Genomic DNA, 16,698 nt, shown 5'->3' on the forward strand with positions numbered 1-16,698 from the left:
GCTAGCCGTCATCACGGATGACGCTGGGCGTCATCCCTCCTAATGTGAATGCACCCATGTGCATCACATCCACAAGGGTTGGTCACCAATGTGCACCACACCCGAGTGTTGGGTCTAATTACTATTATTTAGTAACTGACCATCCCCTTAAGTACACCAAGTGTACTTAACGGGGACTGTGTAACATAGGGGCAACTTTAGCCCGTTACAGATGCTGACATCATCTCAGCATTAAATCGCCATTATCGCCGCCAGTACCTTCATATGTCCTGAACTGTGACGAGCGTGGAGAGTTTGAGCTGTACAAGGTGGACCAGCTCTCATTAATGCGTTGCTCAATGGCAGTCTGGGACGAGATCAGAAGTCAAACTGTTGCTAAGTGCTTCCATTAAACTGGTATGTTCAAACAGGGAGACAATAGGGAGTGCCACAGACAGCTATGGAAGATCTGAATGAGCAAGGTGGGAGACAAGAAGAGCACTACAGTGCTGTTAAAGCTGCTCGCAAAACGCAACATTGTCTCTGCATGGTAGCATTGTGCAAAGCGCCCTTAATTCCTAATTCCTAATTCCTGGATTTTTTAGAGGTTTCTGCCCAATCCCTCCCATCATTTCCCAATTTTTCCACTTCCCTCGCCATTTTGTAATAAAGCTCTACTGTTACTTATTATTTTCATTGAAATCTTATTGAGTATTAGATATAAGGTATCCCAACGGGATTGATGACCCAAATCCATAAAGTAACAGAGTTTAATAAGTACTCCTACTCCCATTGGAGGTGACTGGAAATATATATAGAAAAGGTGGAGTGCACATAAACTATCTAATCAAAATTAATGATAGTAAGACATTACGCGATTAAAAAGCTCTTGATGGTCCTTGCATGACACATGGGTAAGAAGAAGAACGACTCGGCAATTATCACTTCCCGCAAAACCACCAAACCTACAAAAAGCAAGAGCAAGCCAGGCAGCGCCATCATGCGCCGCGAAACTGCAAATTGGGAGTCTGATAAAATACCTCCCGCACTTCACTTCGAGCCGCTGCACTACTCTTTGCATGCCAAACAGCTGCACGACAAAATCTTTGCCTTGCCATGTTTCTTAACGCCCGCTGAATGCCAGCGCGTGTGCTCTTTTGCAGAACAAGAAGGGTATGAGCGTGTGACTCAACGGGCTAGCCGGGAGTATACATTTCTAGATAACGATCGACTCCTGCTACGACTTCCAGCATTCGCGGAGCTCCTTTGGAAGCGCATGCAGCCGCACGTACCAGTAGAGTGCGCGGGTATGCACGCTGTTGGACTTAATCCGGCTATCAGACTCTATCGTTATAAGACAGGGCAGATGTTTGGCTGTCATGTCGACCAAAGCGACGTGGATCGGATGACAGGTTACCACAGTCGTTTTACGGTGCTTGTGTATTTAAACGATTCGACAGACTCGGACTTGCAAGGCGGTAATACAATCTTTTACTCGGACGAGACAAGTACTAACAAGGAGCAAGTACTTTTAAGTGTTGCTCCAAAAACGGGCTTAGCGCTGGTACATGGTCACGGCGATCAGTGCCTGCCACATGAAGGCGCGCTGGTTACTCGAGGAGCTAAGTATCTCTTGCGCACAGACGTCATGTACTCGAAAAAAGACAAGTGATTCCCATATTAAGCGAACGTAACTGGATTAGATTAGTATTTGCGTAAATAGACGGGAAGCGAAGGTTGATGTCTGTCCTACTCGCTTGACGCTAGTTCGCGTAATCGTCTCGCAGTAGCGTGGATGAAGGGGTTACTCTGCGAGGAACAATATTAGTGAATATATAACTTAATACGAAAATTCTTTTAATGCGTACCTCAATGTCGCTGATAATGACAAGCACTTTGTCAAGTGTTTGCTGAATGACGCGTTCGCTTGGGGCCGCTTCGGGTTGACCCAAGTAGTGAACGAAATGAAACAGCAGCACCATGAGCATGTTCTCGACAATAAACATCAAACTATCAGTTTGGTATTCCAATATATGCTCCAATTGTGCCGTCTCGCATTGGTGGTCTTGAAGAATGGAGCGCTGTTCCGATCTCGCAGAGGAATTAGCGGTTGAATTGATCGGTGCAGCTTCTTTTTTAAAAGCTATTACAGCATCTACAAGCTGCTTGCTGGTTTCAAAAGCAAAGACTACAGAGTCAAAGCGGGTGGCAAATTCGTTCAGTGACGGCGCGAGGGTCCACAGCGGGTCCGTAGCTGCCGCAAACGCGTGAGGGTCTACTGAAGACATAGAAGGAAAGTGGTTTTTGTTTTGCACCTGTGCCTTGTTGGTGATTGATAACAACGGAGCTGCCCGACCAGCTTTGCTGCTCTCGCTCACTGCAATCATCATTCGACTCGCGCAGAAAGCGACAGCGCTGCAGAGAATCATTCGAGACGCGTACAACTTCTCTTCATCCAGCAAGGATAAATGAAGTAGACTAGCGCTACCACTGGACTTTACGGCCGTCGAGTCGCTTTGCTCCAACAGCTTGTCTTCACAATCTACACATAAGAAACTCTTGACGGCATCGTTTTCCTTTTCCTCGATGGACTGGTTCCACCATGAAATATTGGCATTGTCGCTCATATCGTCAGGGTCATTGCTGGGAGGCACAAGCCCAACACAAAAGTACAAAAAGACCTGAAGAATCAGTTGTGAGATTTTCTCCCACTTGGCTGTCGCCAGCGTCTGCTCACACAGGTCAGGGAATTGAATAATGTAGCGAAAGACAAACGTCACATACGAGACTTCTCGAAGTAATTCGACGGAAATGGGCTGCATTTGAAGGCCATCTGCACACAGTTTTAATGCTGATGTGAAGAGCTTTCGGTTCTTATTCACAAAATGAAGTACTTGGCGGGTAAGAGTCTCGTTCTTTGGCAAAGACGCACAGCATGCACTTAATAAACGCGCCACCGGAAGCCACTTGCGGTAGTAGACAGCTTCGATGCGCTGGAATACTTCGACCGACGCAAAAGATCGAGAATTGTTTTGTTGTGGTAGATACTGTGGCCGGTGCGTAGGCAAATTGCGTGCATCTGACAATACACGGATTAAACCACCTTCTAACAGCGCTGCTGCTCCTTCTTGTGTGTCTGCAACCTTCGCAAATAGGGACAAGAAGCACTCATACATAGTGCCAATTGTCGTCGCGTCCAATTCCGGTCGAATCACATTACTTTTAACCATAGTCGAACTGCCACTACTACGCTCAAAGGCCGCTGCATCCATCTCACTAAGCTTTTTAAAAATCTCAATAAAGTGCAAGAGATACCCGCGCTCACTAAACACAGTAACAATCAACGAATTGTCTTCAAAAGCGACCAGGGACTCCAATACTGATACGGCAAGTGCCATACTGAGAGTATCTTCGCCATCACTAGCATCTTGGCATACAAGATCAACGACTTGATTAAAGAGCAGATGCCGAATACGCTGTTCTTGGCTAAGTGAAGGCATTGCACGGCTAGCTTTCGCCAAAAGCGAATCGTGCGAAGCACGACTTGGTAGGACGTGCAACACATGAACGATGCACGAGTACAACAGCGTCCGCGAATTACGCGAAGCTGACGGGTTTCCAGTCGAAGCTGCGCTACTGTAGATAGCATGGAACAACAATTCCAGATAGCTCATATTTTGTTGATAGCGACTTTCTGGAAGGGCACGCAGTCGGCTTTCGTCATTCGCATTACTAAGCTGCGAGAAAATCATCAGAGCAATCCTTGACACGATCTCGAATAATTGAGCAGATGCACAATTCTTCTCGGTCAATTTACTCAGGACAAACGTGACAATGCCGCTCATTAAAGTTCTCCGGACTTCCGCCGACTTAAAAGATTCCAACCCCTGCCATAAACTCGTTGATTCAAGTCTTTCTTGTTCGCAAGGCAGCGCAAGGAAGTCCAAGGCAATCACCTCCAGCAGTTCACGCATTGAATTTAGTGCATGACTTTCAGCTGCAATCCGCTCAGAGTAGATGTTCCACTGCACGGCCCATTGAACAAATCTTTCAGCAGCAGCTTCAGCACTATCCTGACTTGTGATGCTGTTTGCACCATCACCAGTCACACGAATTCTCTTGGTAGACGATGAGTAGAATTCGCTCATTCCATTTTCATTTGCGGTGACATCAAGAGTTTGAAGGGCTCGACAGAAGCGTTCAATGTCAATCTTAAGCCATTTGTAATAGCATTCTTGCCCTACCGCTGAGGTCACTTGTTCAGCCATGGCCACAACCTGATGATTTGTCGGAACTGGAGGTGGAGAGATGTGGAATGAGCATTCACCGAGCAATCGCAGCAGAAGCATTTGATCCTGCCGACTAATGACATGATTGTTCCGGTGACCTTCGGATTCGGACAACAAATTTCCTATCAGCTTGTTAAGACTCTTTGTATGCGGAGGCTCTTTGTGAAGCTGTACATGCAGATACACCGCAAGCGTCTTGAAAAACCATCCGCGCATGTTAAGCTCGGCAATGGTAGCAGCGGCTGTGCTTCTCCTCGAAACATGGTAAATACTGCTAAATAATTCAATTTGATACGCGAAGAAATCATTTGGGACACTTTCCAAAGTCGCAATCGTATTAGACGACGAAAAGTCCTGCGTAATTAGGCTGTAAAGAACGTGGTAGCATCGCTCTGCCAGCTCTGGCTTCTCTAACCCAAAATCTGCATTCGAGACAAGGGTAATTACTGCGGCAAGACCGGTCTTCATGTATGAAGCTGGCACGGCTGCCATTTCTAAGTCCCCAGAGTGGCTGGCGTACCCTAGTAGCAGATGCGCCACATTAGGCGCCGGCTTGTCTAAATTTTCAAGCAGTAGGTCGAGAATGGCAACACGAATAGAGGGTGGAGGCATATCACTTGTAAACAACTCGTACGGGGAAGAGAGAGTTCGGGTGTCCTGGTAACACCTTCGACTTTCAGCAGCTTTCGGTTGTCCAGAATCTGATTCGGTCTCATTATTTGCATTACTACTAACAGCTTTATTCTCATCTTGCTCATTATCGTCGTCATCATAGATATTCAATAGGCGATTCATATATCCGATCATGATATCCGCACTAAATCCACTGTCTGCTAGTAAGTTCACGAGGTCTGTCCCACTCATGCGAGCACTGACCATTCGTAAGACTACTGCCGACAAATGCGGAATGTGTATTGACTTGGTATATTTAATGTACTTGACAATGCTCACGAAGTCAGAGCGGTGGCGGCACAAAATAGTGTGCATCATTTCCACCTGTAGGCGATGCGAGAGCTGCCGATTAAGATCAATATTCACAAATTGGACATCCTTCTCTAGCACCAATACCACAAGTTCGAGGGCGTGTTGTACGCACCGCTCACGTAGGGCAGCAACTACCGTTGTTTTAGTCAGGTATGTGTCACTAGACTTTTTAGTCACGTCGATAACGAAATTTAGCGAGCCGTGTTTTGCCTCTGTCTCGCGCTTGACAATGTTTAAGCAGTAAAAGAACGCATGTTCGAGATGCATATCCGTCGAAGTACTCTCAAGATTCTCAACACCGCCATCTCCAGAAAGAATTGATAACACTTTGTTTAACAGTGGATTGCTCGACAAGAGACGAGCCAGCAGCTGATACGATAAACTACCTTCTGACGTTGTAGTGTCCAAATTTCGCAAGATTTTCTTAAAAATGGCAAGGGTGCCGTTCACCAACGCCCATTTTTCTTCTTCCCGCTCGTACTTTCGTAGATCAAACTTCATAAACACGTTTTCAAGCAAAAACTCAAAATAAAATTGAATTGCTGCAACGCGGCCATCACCTTCAAACGATTTCCAGGCGTGTGGATTTTTAAAGAGTTCGTAAAGTAGCGTAATAAATCCTCTTGTTGCCGGGTAAGTTCGGCTCAAAGATTCATAATGCTCCAGTTCATAGCTAATATCCTGATTCCCGTAGGCCGATGTGTCCCCTGTTGTGCGCAGTATCTGCAATGCGTCCACTTGGCGCCAAACAAATGGTGCAATATCTGGAATACGTGCGAAAGCTGCCAGCGTCTTCATAATTGACCCCTTTAGGGAGCTAGGAATGCGGCACTGAAGAAAAGCCACAAACGTTGGAATTGGCGACCAATCGTGGTTGTGAAAAAATATAAGTGCAAGCTGCGGATCCGAGATCACTGCTTGAATTAATTTCTGAATAGCTTCTAGTGCCTCCAATTCCTTTGGGCGAATAAAGCGTGGGCCAGGATTGGCGGCGCTGATATTACCATTAAAGGAGCTACCGTTAATACCAATAGCTTGAGGAACGCCACCAGACATAAGCGACGAGTATCCGGACGGTTTTTCAGCTTCAGTAAGGAGACGCTGATACTTTGCCATGACGGCAAAGAACTGATCCCAACTTAGCTGCTGGGGATTTTTTTTGATGTGATGAAAAGCTTGCGGAGCACAACCTGGCCCACTAGCGGCGGCTCCTACCAATCGCATGTAAGCCGTAATACAACCGGGATTTTTGTATGCAGCATCACGGCAAGCAATTAAAAAATCGTGGCAACTGGCCCCATTGGCGCTGTGAAACAGCGACTTACGCTGTCGCGTACTGTCATCTTTGCGAGGTTCAGTGCTGCCATCGCTGTCATGCACATCTAATTCCTCATCAGTGCCATACCAGAACGAGCTGCAGAATGTTGCATTGCGAGCACCCAACGCCGTTGCAAAATCAATAATATTTTCGAGGCAGTCACCGTTCCAGGCCGCAGCATCATCGTCACTTTCCGATTGCATCGCAGAAATAGCTGCCTTGTCAGCTATCGTTGGTACGTCTACCATCATCTTGGATGAGTACGTTTGGAATAGCAGCTCAAAATTCTGCTCGTAAATGTTATACAACCGCAAATCACGCTTGCGATCCGGCAAATACTTAAGCTGCACTTCAACTAATGTGTGAAACGCGCGCCCCTCAATTGCCTTCTTGACAACGTTCGTTGTAGCCTCGACCTCTGCGAATGTCACGTTTTGATTGTTGTTTTTGCCATCGTTATTACTAGCCAAAAAACCCGCCCAAGCCAGCATCGCAACACTCTGGAGCCCTTTTTGCTCCCATTCTTCCTCGAAAAAAAGGCAGTGCAGCTCTTTAACAATTGAAGCGTGCTCCCGTCGGGATAACGCCGCTTCATTCCCCATGTCACCTGTTTCACGATCCATTTTTCTGTTTTTCTGAAGCAGCACGATAAACAGCGCCACCTGAATCGCAGTAATCGTCTGCAGCATGCAAGACACTTGTCTGACACCTCCTTCAGGTGACGTTCCTGCCAGCGAGCCTCCTTCAAATAGTTGTGCAAACGACGATAAATTCACAATATGTGGCGAAACCTTTGCAACCGCAGGTTTCAAACGTCCACACAATGCCTTTAGCAATCGCGCAAGCTTTGGCACCTCTGTTGCCAGCGTCAAGGAGCTAGAGACGATAAATACGAGGCAGTCCGCCACAAGGGTTTGCCAGAAACTCACGCTCTGTTCCATTTCTTTCGCCTGTGATTGCTGAACGAGCTGACTGTCACAGGATGCTACTAATTTGTCTAGCAAATTCTCTTTCAGCAATTTGTTAGTAAAAGGAACTATAAATTCTGCTTGAGGCTTGATCAATCGTGTCTCGAGTCGCAGTCGCAGCAGCTCCTTGATCAAGTGTAGCTTGTACTCCATTTCGGAGATTAAGAAGTAGCGCGCTGCACTTTGTACTGAGTTAGCTAGAATGCCGGGGGAAAGCTGATCGGAGCGTTCTACCCATTCGCGCTGCTGCTGATCGCTCGCTAGGAACCAGAATTCAAAGCAGGTCTTTTCGCTGACATGAAACTCGTCACTGAGTTTGCAGATCTCCGCTTGGATAAGAGCTGAGACATCAATACGCTTGCCGGCTACATTAACTGCATTAGCTTGAAGTGCCGCGCGCTCAGAAGCGTTGGGCGGCGGCAGCGTCAGCACCTGCAGGACTTCCGGCGCAGCCGCTTCTAGGCTTGCTATAAAAAGCGGTGTATCATCATCGATCATGCTTCGTCCCGCAAAGGCCAAAAGATCTTGATGCAATTGACGGTAGCGCAGCGTTGGCGCATTCGCAAGCGACATTACCGCAGTCATGATCGCCGATCCTTGACTTTTGAGGGGATTGGATTGGCGCGGGAAGTCCTCGTACTTAATGCAGTTTTACCATCACTCCGTGTCCGCATTTCGGCACGAGAAAAAAATGCGCATCTTGTCACTCTTGGCTTCTTATCTTGTAAAAGCGTCAATTGTCATCTTTCTATGCGAATCAAGAGCACTTTTGCTTGCAGGTGAAGTTTCTTCTTCAGTGCCATCTTGTACATTCAGGATCGACAACACGACCAAGATCAAGGACATCTTCGAGTGCTCGCGTATTCACTTTATCGGCTCCTTTAACGAGTATTATGTAGCTTGTGATCTAAAGTTGCCTACCCAACCGGATATAGCGCTGCTGGAAATCGTTAACGTTACTTTAGATGGATCAGTTTTGTCGCCTCACAACGGCGTGCACGTAGAGCTAATAATACAGCTGAACACGAGTCTAGCTACGGTGTCGATTCGCAATAGCCAGGTTCAAGCCAGCGCCGTACACATCCGCGCTGCCAACGTATCTATTGATGAGCACTCTAGTGTCAATGTAACGGCACGCGGGCTAAAATTTGGGCCAGGCTATAATTCCTGGACCTCAATGGGAGGAAGCTATGGAGGCATCGGCGGCGTGTCACTCACATCGAATTATCAGGATTGCGACGACGTATCACCAAATGACTTTTTTCGGGCAGTAGGCGATGTATCGGCTAATCCTGCTAATTTTCGAGGTTATGGAAGTGGAGGAGGCAATGCTGATAGCCGTGGCGGTGGACTTATTCGATTAATTGCTGATATAAATATGGAAATTAATGGCTCATTGCTGGCAAATGGTGGTAATGCATGTGTTGATTGCTACGATAGTGCTGGAGCAGGTGGCAGTATTATATTAATTGCCAAGAATCGAATTGATGGCAATGCGACGGTACAGGCGAATGGCGGGAGACCTAGTCAATTCAATAGAGATGAGCTGACGGGTGGTGGTGGCGGAGGTGGAGGTGGGAGAATTGTATTGGATTCAATGGATGCAGAGGAGTCGGGACCAACTCAAATTGAAGCGTATGGTGGTGGATTCATTACTAATGACGATGCACCCATTAAGTGGTGCCAATTAGGAGGTGATGGAACTATATTGAAGCGGCAGCATTCAACAAAGGATGATAGTGGGCCTTATACTTATGACGAAAGTGACTTGAGGCGTGATGATATTGAAGCTTTGGTGAGTACGCTGCTTGTGAGTGGAGGCCGCTTGACACAAGCAGAGCCTGTCAAGCGGGTTCAACTTTATGGATGCACACCAATATTTGAGCAGACATCCAGGGGTGCTTCATTTTTACCCAAGTCTCTTGCGCATATATTCGTTAGCGGTGGGGCATCAGTGTGTGCCGCAAATATTCAGCTGAAGGTACGATAATTGCCGGGTTTGCGTACGCAACGGCACTTGTGGCTAATTAGTGGCTATTTCTGCTCTAAGGATAGCATTGGAAGTATTAAAAGCTCAATCACGGTGAGTAAGCTGACATTGCTATCATCGCGCCAGATACTGACGTTGTGTGACAGCTTGAATCTGGCTCAGAATTAAATGCTCTTGATTCCGAAAAAATGATTTTTCTTTCAGCGTCGCAAATTACGCTTCAGGTATGAAAAGCATTGTATGAATCAGCAAAATGTATTTTGCAATTGACCTTCAAACCTTGCTGTATGGGTAGGCTTATTTGGGCCCATCGTCTTTTCGAAAGCATGAACTTTTCGACTTGATTCTTGCTGGAGGCGACGTCACCTTTTCGAATGCTTTTGTCATGGTACACGAGCTCAAGGTCAACGCATACGGAACGGTTTCTCTTGACAAATTCTCAGAAATCAAATTCCAGTCACAAGTATACATAAAATCAGAAGCATCTGCGAAGATAAAAGGTTTCATTCAGCCACTTAGCAAAATCGGCTGGACGCGCTTTGATGTTAGCTCGGATAACGTTCCATTTATCAATGTGATCAGTGCGAAAGACATTGAGCTTTACCCGCAAGCTGTCGAGTTGGGTCAAATCAATTTGCGAGTCCAAGCGAAAGGATCTGTCATCGTTGACATGCCGTTCAATACTCCGTTCTTGAAGCTATCGATTTCAGCTGCAAACGTGACTATTCACAACGTAAACAGTGGTCCAGTGCTGGATTGCAAAGAAATTGAGCTTCAAGGCAATGCATCTGCCTGCAAGATTGTTCAGGACTCAGCTTTTCAAAACATGCCGTATTTAATCAGTGTACATTCTTCCGGTATAGCCAAAATTGGAAATATTTCGTCGGGATCTATCATGCTGTGCTGTTCAAGCACAATGATTATCGAGGGCGCAGTTTCTGGCTCATGGCTTGGGTGCGGCTCCGGAATTGGTCCTGGTAAGAGCGATATTTCTGGCGAAGCTAGCGGTGGAGCCGGCCATGGTGGAAGAGGAGGCAACGTATTGCCGGGAGGTACTGGTGGCGGTATAGAGTATGACATTTCAAGCGACATCTTAGTGCAGCAATCGAATAGCTTAATTAAACCATGGTATGAAGAAAAATCTTGGCCTACTTGGCCTGGTAGTGGTGCTGCAAGCGGGGATAAGTTCAGCGGAGGGAGTGGAGGAGGCATCATCTTCATTGGATCAAAGGTGCTCAATTTGACTAAAGTAGCATCAATATCTGCGCGAGGAAGAGATGGAACCTTGGGTGGTGGAGGCGGATCCGGAGGATCGCTGACACTGTTCATTGAAAACATAGTCGGCGGGGGTAACATTAGTTTGATGGGTGGTTCGGCAACAACACCAGCAATGACCTTTACTAATGGCGAAGCGGCTATTCGGCCTTTAATATGGAACCCTGAATGGGTTCCTTTCGAGTTTGGTGATGTCATTGGAAAATTAGGTGGTGGTGGAGGGGGAGGTGTCGTTCGCATCACATATGTAAATACGACAGATGAGGAAAGTGCTGGTAATGGGGAGGAATTTAATAAAGACGGAGGATGTATCTCAGTTGACGGAGGCGAGAGCACTGATGGTGAAAATGGCGGGTCAGGTGTTATGATCGGCTCGAATTGTCATCCAGGACGAGGAGGTGTACTCTGCTTGTCTTGTCCAGGAGGAAGTTATAGTCCGGGGCGCTTCTCCAAGTGTCTACCGTGCGACCCAGGCACTAACTCGGATCACATTGGGGCTGAGAAATGCGACGCATGTCCACGTGGCCACTTTAATTTAGAATTTGGGATGACGGAGTGCCAGGCATGCCCCCTAGGGTCATTTAGTGCAAAAGAAGGGTCAATCAAGTGTGCACTATGTCCACCTGGCTCATTTGCAGGCGTGAAAGGGAGTGAAGCGTGTTCTTTGTGCCCTAGTGGTAGCATAACTGTTTCGTCCGGCAATATCAATTGCACTTTATGTGGTATTGGAGAAACCACTTCCAAGGCCGGTGCGACTGAATGCCACTCCTGTAGAAATAAGCCTGAACATTCGGAATTTAATTTACGCGGCAATTGCTCATACGCCTGCTCTAAGGGCCGCAACGGCCTAGATTGCAAGACACCATTTGAGCGCTTAATGAAACCTATTGGTGGTCCAATAGGTTTTGCCATCCTCTTGCTTACTATCACAGGATTAATTCTCGGGTCTTGGGGCTACATTTCTGTTAGAAGCTCTAGATCTGAGTTGCACCGCTATGCGCATTACAAAGCGCAGAGACTGCGGGATGAGTTATCGCTGGCGACGTTAACACGCACGTTGACCCCTCGCTTAATCGGCCAAGATCTGAAAAACCACGTTGCTCGATTGTACTTTGCTGGAGACAACCACCTTAAAAATGCATGGCGTCTAAATCCATACTTTTTACCCTCAAATTTGCGTGAAATTATCGAGGAAGAGACATTTGCGGAATTTGCCTCAACTTGCAATAAGTTGGTCGAGTGGAATCCATCAAACTGGGAAGGCTGGCTGTATTTCTTACTATTTGTCACTGTTCCTCCTATTAGTACGTTGTTTGTCAGAAAGCGCCAATTGCATCGCGTCAAGAGTCTATCGAAGTACATTGTGCAGTATGGAGGTCGCTTTTTCCGCGACATGAATTTTCGGGTGCATGGCACACAACTCAAGCTTGGTTTTAGCTCTGATTTCTCACTTGGTTACCTCGACGTCATGATTTCACAATCGCGTTCTTCATTATCTCTAAATTTAATCACTTTTCAAGCAGTCAGCACTGAGAATCATGTGCTCGTGGCAAGTGGAAGTGGGTCATTCTTTCGACCATATCACCTGGACAGTAACGATATTGTCGTGCGCGCCATCCCATCCCGTCTGGAACTGCTGGAACATAATTTTTGGATCGATTTTGTAGCAGACATCAATGAAAAACTACGTGTATTACCGCAACCGTCGTCCACTGTTCGACGGGTGCGCGAAGCATCTACAGTTTCTCTTGATATTATTAAATTTGTCAATGCATTTAACGAGAAACACGTGAAAGATGGTTTTGCTGTTAGATTTGGGACCTTCTCGGTTGGTGGGGCGATTGCTGCAAATTCAAACAATAGCTGTTTCGAGTCCATTACGCTTGAAAATGTTGACGCGATATTTGCATCATACCCACAAAACCCGTTTAAGCTGGCACTCAAAGTTGAAAAACTGGATTTGCTGAAGTCTATATCCGCCACAATAGGCGAGTCGCTGGCTTCTGGTTCCGACAATTGTGTCGTGCACTTGGAAGAATACGACAGGCATAAGGCTGAATCAGATCCGCGATCTGCAGACTTTCGATACTCAAAGATAAGGCTGGAGGCTCTTTTTGCGCAGCCTAAGCGACGCTCTATTGAAAATAATGCGGTTGACTCCAGTGATGGCAATGACAGCCTCACATTATTAAAAAATCCTGTGAATAACAGTGTGGCTTGGAGAGCAGGAGCATTTGTATCGCACTTGTGGACAAACGATACGGCAAAGAGATGGCTGTCGGCTATTTTATTACCAATGTACCCTTTGTTTCGACTGCGCAATACTCCACGTCCTAAGCTTTCTGTTCGTCGGTTGCTTCCTGTGGTTATGGTGCTACTAATAATTGTTGACATGGGGGTTGTTTTCTGGATCATGGTCGAATTTAATTGTGTTCAAATTCGCGACCCAACGGCCCAAGATTCGGGCTGCTCACGGGTACGTGCAGTGATAGTGGCAAAGACAATATTATTGTGTGGTGATGCATAATGTTGTGTGCTATTGTTATCTTTACAGACTGCGCTATGGTCCGTCGTAGGAATTTTACCTGCAGCGATTGCTGGCTCGCCGGTGTTTGGACTGATCTTTATTACAAGAAAAAATATTTTTTACGGAAAGTTGTTCGCTGTGTGGAATGCCAGCTCTATCGTGAATTTAGGAGCAGCTTTTATTTGTGGGCTCTTATTCGTAACGTACATTCACGATGACATTCTCCTTGTGGCAGTCGGCGGTGTGCTTGTCAAGTACTTGGAAAAGGAGGTTGCGTTGCGATGTATTGCACTTTACGCAAGCGAGCGTGTTTTTCGTGGATGGCGAGGTCTGCACAGTACGTGTGACTGGTACGATGCTGCATACACGCCATTGGTCCATTACGAAGGCTAGTAAGGTCATGCGAAAAAATTAAATCTAATTATTACGTAGAAAAGCTTGTAGAACTTATACATGTCAACAGAATCTCTTTTCGCTATTACCACCGCCGTGAAAACAATTTCAAGTAAAAGTATGTGGCAATAAAGACGACAACTAGCATCGCCACGAGCCACAAAGACGTCCAAAGACCGATACTGGAAGCCAATTGTTGTTTAAGCTTGGCATTTTCACGATCAAGAAGCGCCGAATTCGATTCGGCGCTCTGCCCCACTGCATCCAAAATCTTGACATCCTCTGTCAGGGACTGATTTATGGTCTGCGTCTTTTGCTTAAGCTGCTTTGCTAGCGACATCATTTCCGACTTAATTGATTCTTGCTCTTCACGCACTACTGTTTCCGATGCACTTGGTTGTGCACCCGATCGGTCCAAGAGTCCCAACCGTTTTCTTATTGTCTTGGTCGATAGCTTTTCCTCCTGGGGAGCAGCCACCTCTAACATGGCTTTGAAATCATCCGAACTCATCTCCACGCCAATACCTGGACTCACAGCAACCATTGGCTTCTTGTCAGTCGAACTGCGTCTAGATACTTCCTCTTGATTTTTCCTGAAAGCTTTACAGTTTATATAAGACTTCGCACGTTCTGCTTGCTTTTCTGCGATCTCTGAGGGTCGTAAGATTCGACCTGGCTTTACAGGACCATTCTTTGTTTTAAGCAAAGCTACGGTAGCTAGGACGGACGAAAGTTCTGCTTTAAGGGGCTTTAGATCAGTATTTATTTCGATAAGATGCTGGAAGTGCAGCGCCAGGTGCTCATACTAATCACAACGCCAAGTATTAGCGAGCTTATAAATCGTTGTGCGGTTGAAACGATACCTGTGTCAAGATGTCATTGTTGATATCTAAATTCTCATTGCCTCGAAAGCGATTCCATGCCGCTAAGAAGCGGCGGCAATTCAGTTCTTCATCGCTGATTGATGTCATGGTTTGAATATGAGATTTATGAGATTTTCAAATAGGAATCAACAATTTCCTACGTAAGAATATTTTTTTAAATTGTAATTGTCAGGTATACGGATAGAAAACATGGTCAAGCCGCGATCGTCGTCGCGCAAATGCCGTCACACTTTGCAGCTTCCTGTTAACTATGTTTGAAGTCTAAGTTACTTAAAAATTCGACTTAGATAAATCCTTCACTATATTCAAGTTATGACAATGCTCTTCATACACTTGTGTGAAAGGAACGGTATATTAAAATCGATCGTCGAGCTTTATCATTCAAAAAGAATTTACTCTTGCAATAGATGACAGAAACAATTTAAAAAGATTTTGCCCATGTAACGGGCTAAAGTTGCCCTAATGTTACACAGTCCCCATTAAGTACATTTGGTACTTAAGGGGATGGTCAATTACTAAATAATAGTAATTAGACCCAACACTCGGGTGTGGTGCACATTTGTGACCAACCCTTGTGGATGTGATGCACATGGGTGCATTCACATTAGGAGGGATGACGCCCAGCGTCATCCATGATGACGGCTAGCGTCATCAGTTACGCGAGGTATCTATAAAGATACGCTCGCAATACATATTAAATGATATCTATAGAGATATCATTTTAATTGGTAAAAATAGGTATTTGTATTTAATTCTATTAAATATAAATCAGTCTGAAAATTACTACCTACTTGGTAAGTGCGCACGAGGAGACGGATTACCGCTCCCGTGACGACACTTTACCAGAGTTCTTAGTGTGTTGGGTGAGGTCGCTTGCGCGCCCACCACAACTACCTCACTGCACGCAAGAGAAGCAGGTTTAACCGCTTCCTCGCTGTGCTAGGGTGTGTGCTTAAGTAGAGCGTGGCCGCATTACGACGTGCCCGCCTACACTTGGTAGCACTTGAAATCCTTCCCACGACCCGCATCTCTGCGTGTGTACGTGAGGATGAGCCTCAATATTGATTGGGCTCATTTTCCCCACCTCTCCGAACATCATCGGGAGGTGGCAGGGCTAATGGCGCAGGGACTTGGTGAACAAGCCCTGGCCAGGCTCCTGGGTAGTCCTCCTGAGCAACATGTTGCTCAGTTGGAGCAGTTTGAGGCATTCGTGCTCGGACAGCGGAGGGCCGCGTCCGAGGCACAGAGCCATGCTGCGGCGGAGTCCGTCACTCAGACTCAGGATGAGCTGAGGCATGAGCAGGCTCGGAGCGAGGCTCTCAACAGGACTGTTGAGATGCTCTCTGCCCGGCCGCATCAGCCGAGGCCCATTCGGATGGACCCGCCCAAGTTCGATGGAACTGCGGCGCACACGATTGTCCACTGGCTTTTAGCCGTGGAGCAATGTGGTGTCGCCCAGCTCATCGAGGACGACAGCCGGATGGTGTCGTACGCTATGTCGCATCTGCGCGGTAAGGCCTCAGAGTGGGCTTACTCGGCGCTTATGGCGGACAGAAAAGCGTTCCCCTCATGGGCGATCTTTAAGGATAAGATTCGCGCCATGTACCAGCCGCCGAACAACGAAGTGTTGCTTCAGGCGCGCTTCTTTGGGGCGCGACAGGCGAAGCGATCTCTGCAAGAGTATGTGCAAGAGATGCGCTCGCTGTCCGCATCCATAACCGTAGGTCCGATTCCGGAGCACATTAAGGTGCCCACGTTTATGAACGGACTACGGCATGGCCCATCGCGACAGGCCCTTTTCAGAAAGGTGCCGTCGACGATGGAAGAGGCAATCCAAATTGCCTTAGTTGAGGAGCAATCCTACAACAGTGCCTCGGCGACAGCTTGGTATAAGCCGTCGGCCGAGAGGACAGATGCCACTCCTATGGAGTTGGGCAATGCAGACGTGGTCTGTTTTAAATGCGGCAAGCGCGGCCATATGATGGCTCGCTGCTATGCCAGGGTCCCTGCTGGGGCAAAAATGCCCAGCAAGAGGACTCCCTTCCCAAAGGGCGATGGCAAGAACCAGCGTGCGAGACGCATGAGTTCTGC

General features: G+C 46.9%; 4 protein-coding genes across 4 annotated transcripts; 2 read left to right on the forward strand and 2 right to left on the reverse strand.

The window, feature by feature from the left end:
* Positions 1-889: 889 nt before the first annotated feature.
* CCR75_000750 (uncharacterized protein) lies at positions 890-1,651 on the forward strand (the record flags this gene model as incomplete). The annotated part of the gene is made up of 1 exon (XM_067958856.1): positions 890-1,651. One exon carries the CDS (start codon positions 890-892, stop codon positions 1,649-1,651), a length of 762 nt encoding a protein of 253 aa, XP_067821812.1.
* Positions 1,652-1,742: 91 nt separating this feature from the next.
* On the reverse strand, positions 1,743-8,123 carry CCR75_000749 (uncharacterized protein; the record flags this gene model as incomplete). Its single annotated transcript, XM_067958855.1, has 1 exon — positions 1,743-8,123. One exon carries the CDS (start codon positions 8,121-8,123, stop codon positions 1,743-1,745), a length of 6,381 nt encoding a protein of 2,126 aa, XP_067822252.1.
* A 106-nt stretch (positions 8,124-8,229) lies between these two features.
* Positions 8,230-13,723, forward strand: CCR75_000748 (uncharacterized protein; the record flags this gene model as incomplete). Its single annotated transcript, XM_067958854.1, has 4 exons — positions 8,230-9,519; positions 9,675-9,752; positions 9,824-13,279; positions 13,358-13,723. 4 exons carry the CDS (start codon positions 8,230-8,232, stop codon positions 13,721-13,723), a joined length of 5,190 nt encoding a protein of 1,729 aa, XP_067822251.1.
* On the reverse strand, positions 13,318-14,694 carry CCR75_000747 (uncharacterized protein; the record flags this gene model as incomplete). The annotated part of the gene is made up of 2 exons (XM_067958853.1): positions 13,318-14,528; positions 14,587-14,694. 2 exons carry the CDS (start codon positions 14,692-14,694, stop codon positions 13,809-13,811), a joined length of 828 nt encoding a protein of 275 aa, XP_067822256.1. The 3' UTR covers positions 13,318-13,808.
* Positions 14,695-16,698: the final 2,004 nt, after the last annotated feature.

The sequence above is a fragment of the Bremia lactucae genome, linkage group LG2 (genome assembly GCF_004359215.1).
Source record: "Bremia lactucae strain SF5 linkage group LG2, whole genome shotgun sequence".
Lineage (NCBI taxonomy): Eukaryota > Oomycota > Peronosporomycetes > Peronosporales > Peronosporaceae > Bremia > Bremia lactucae.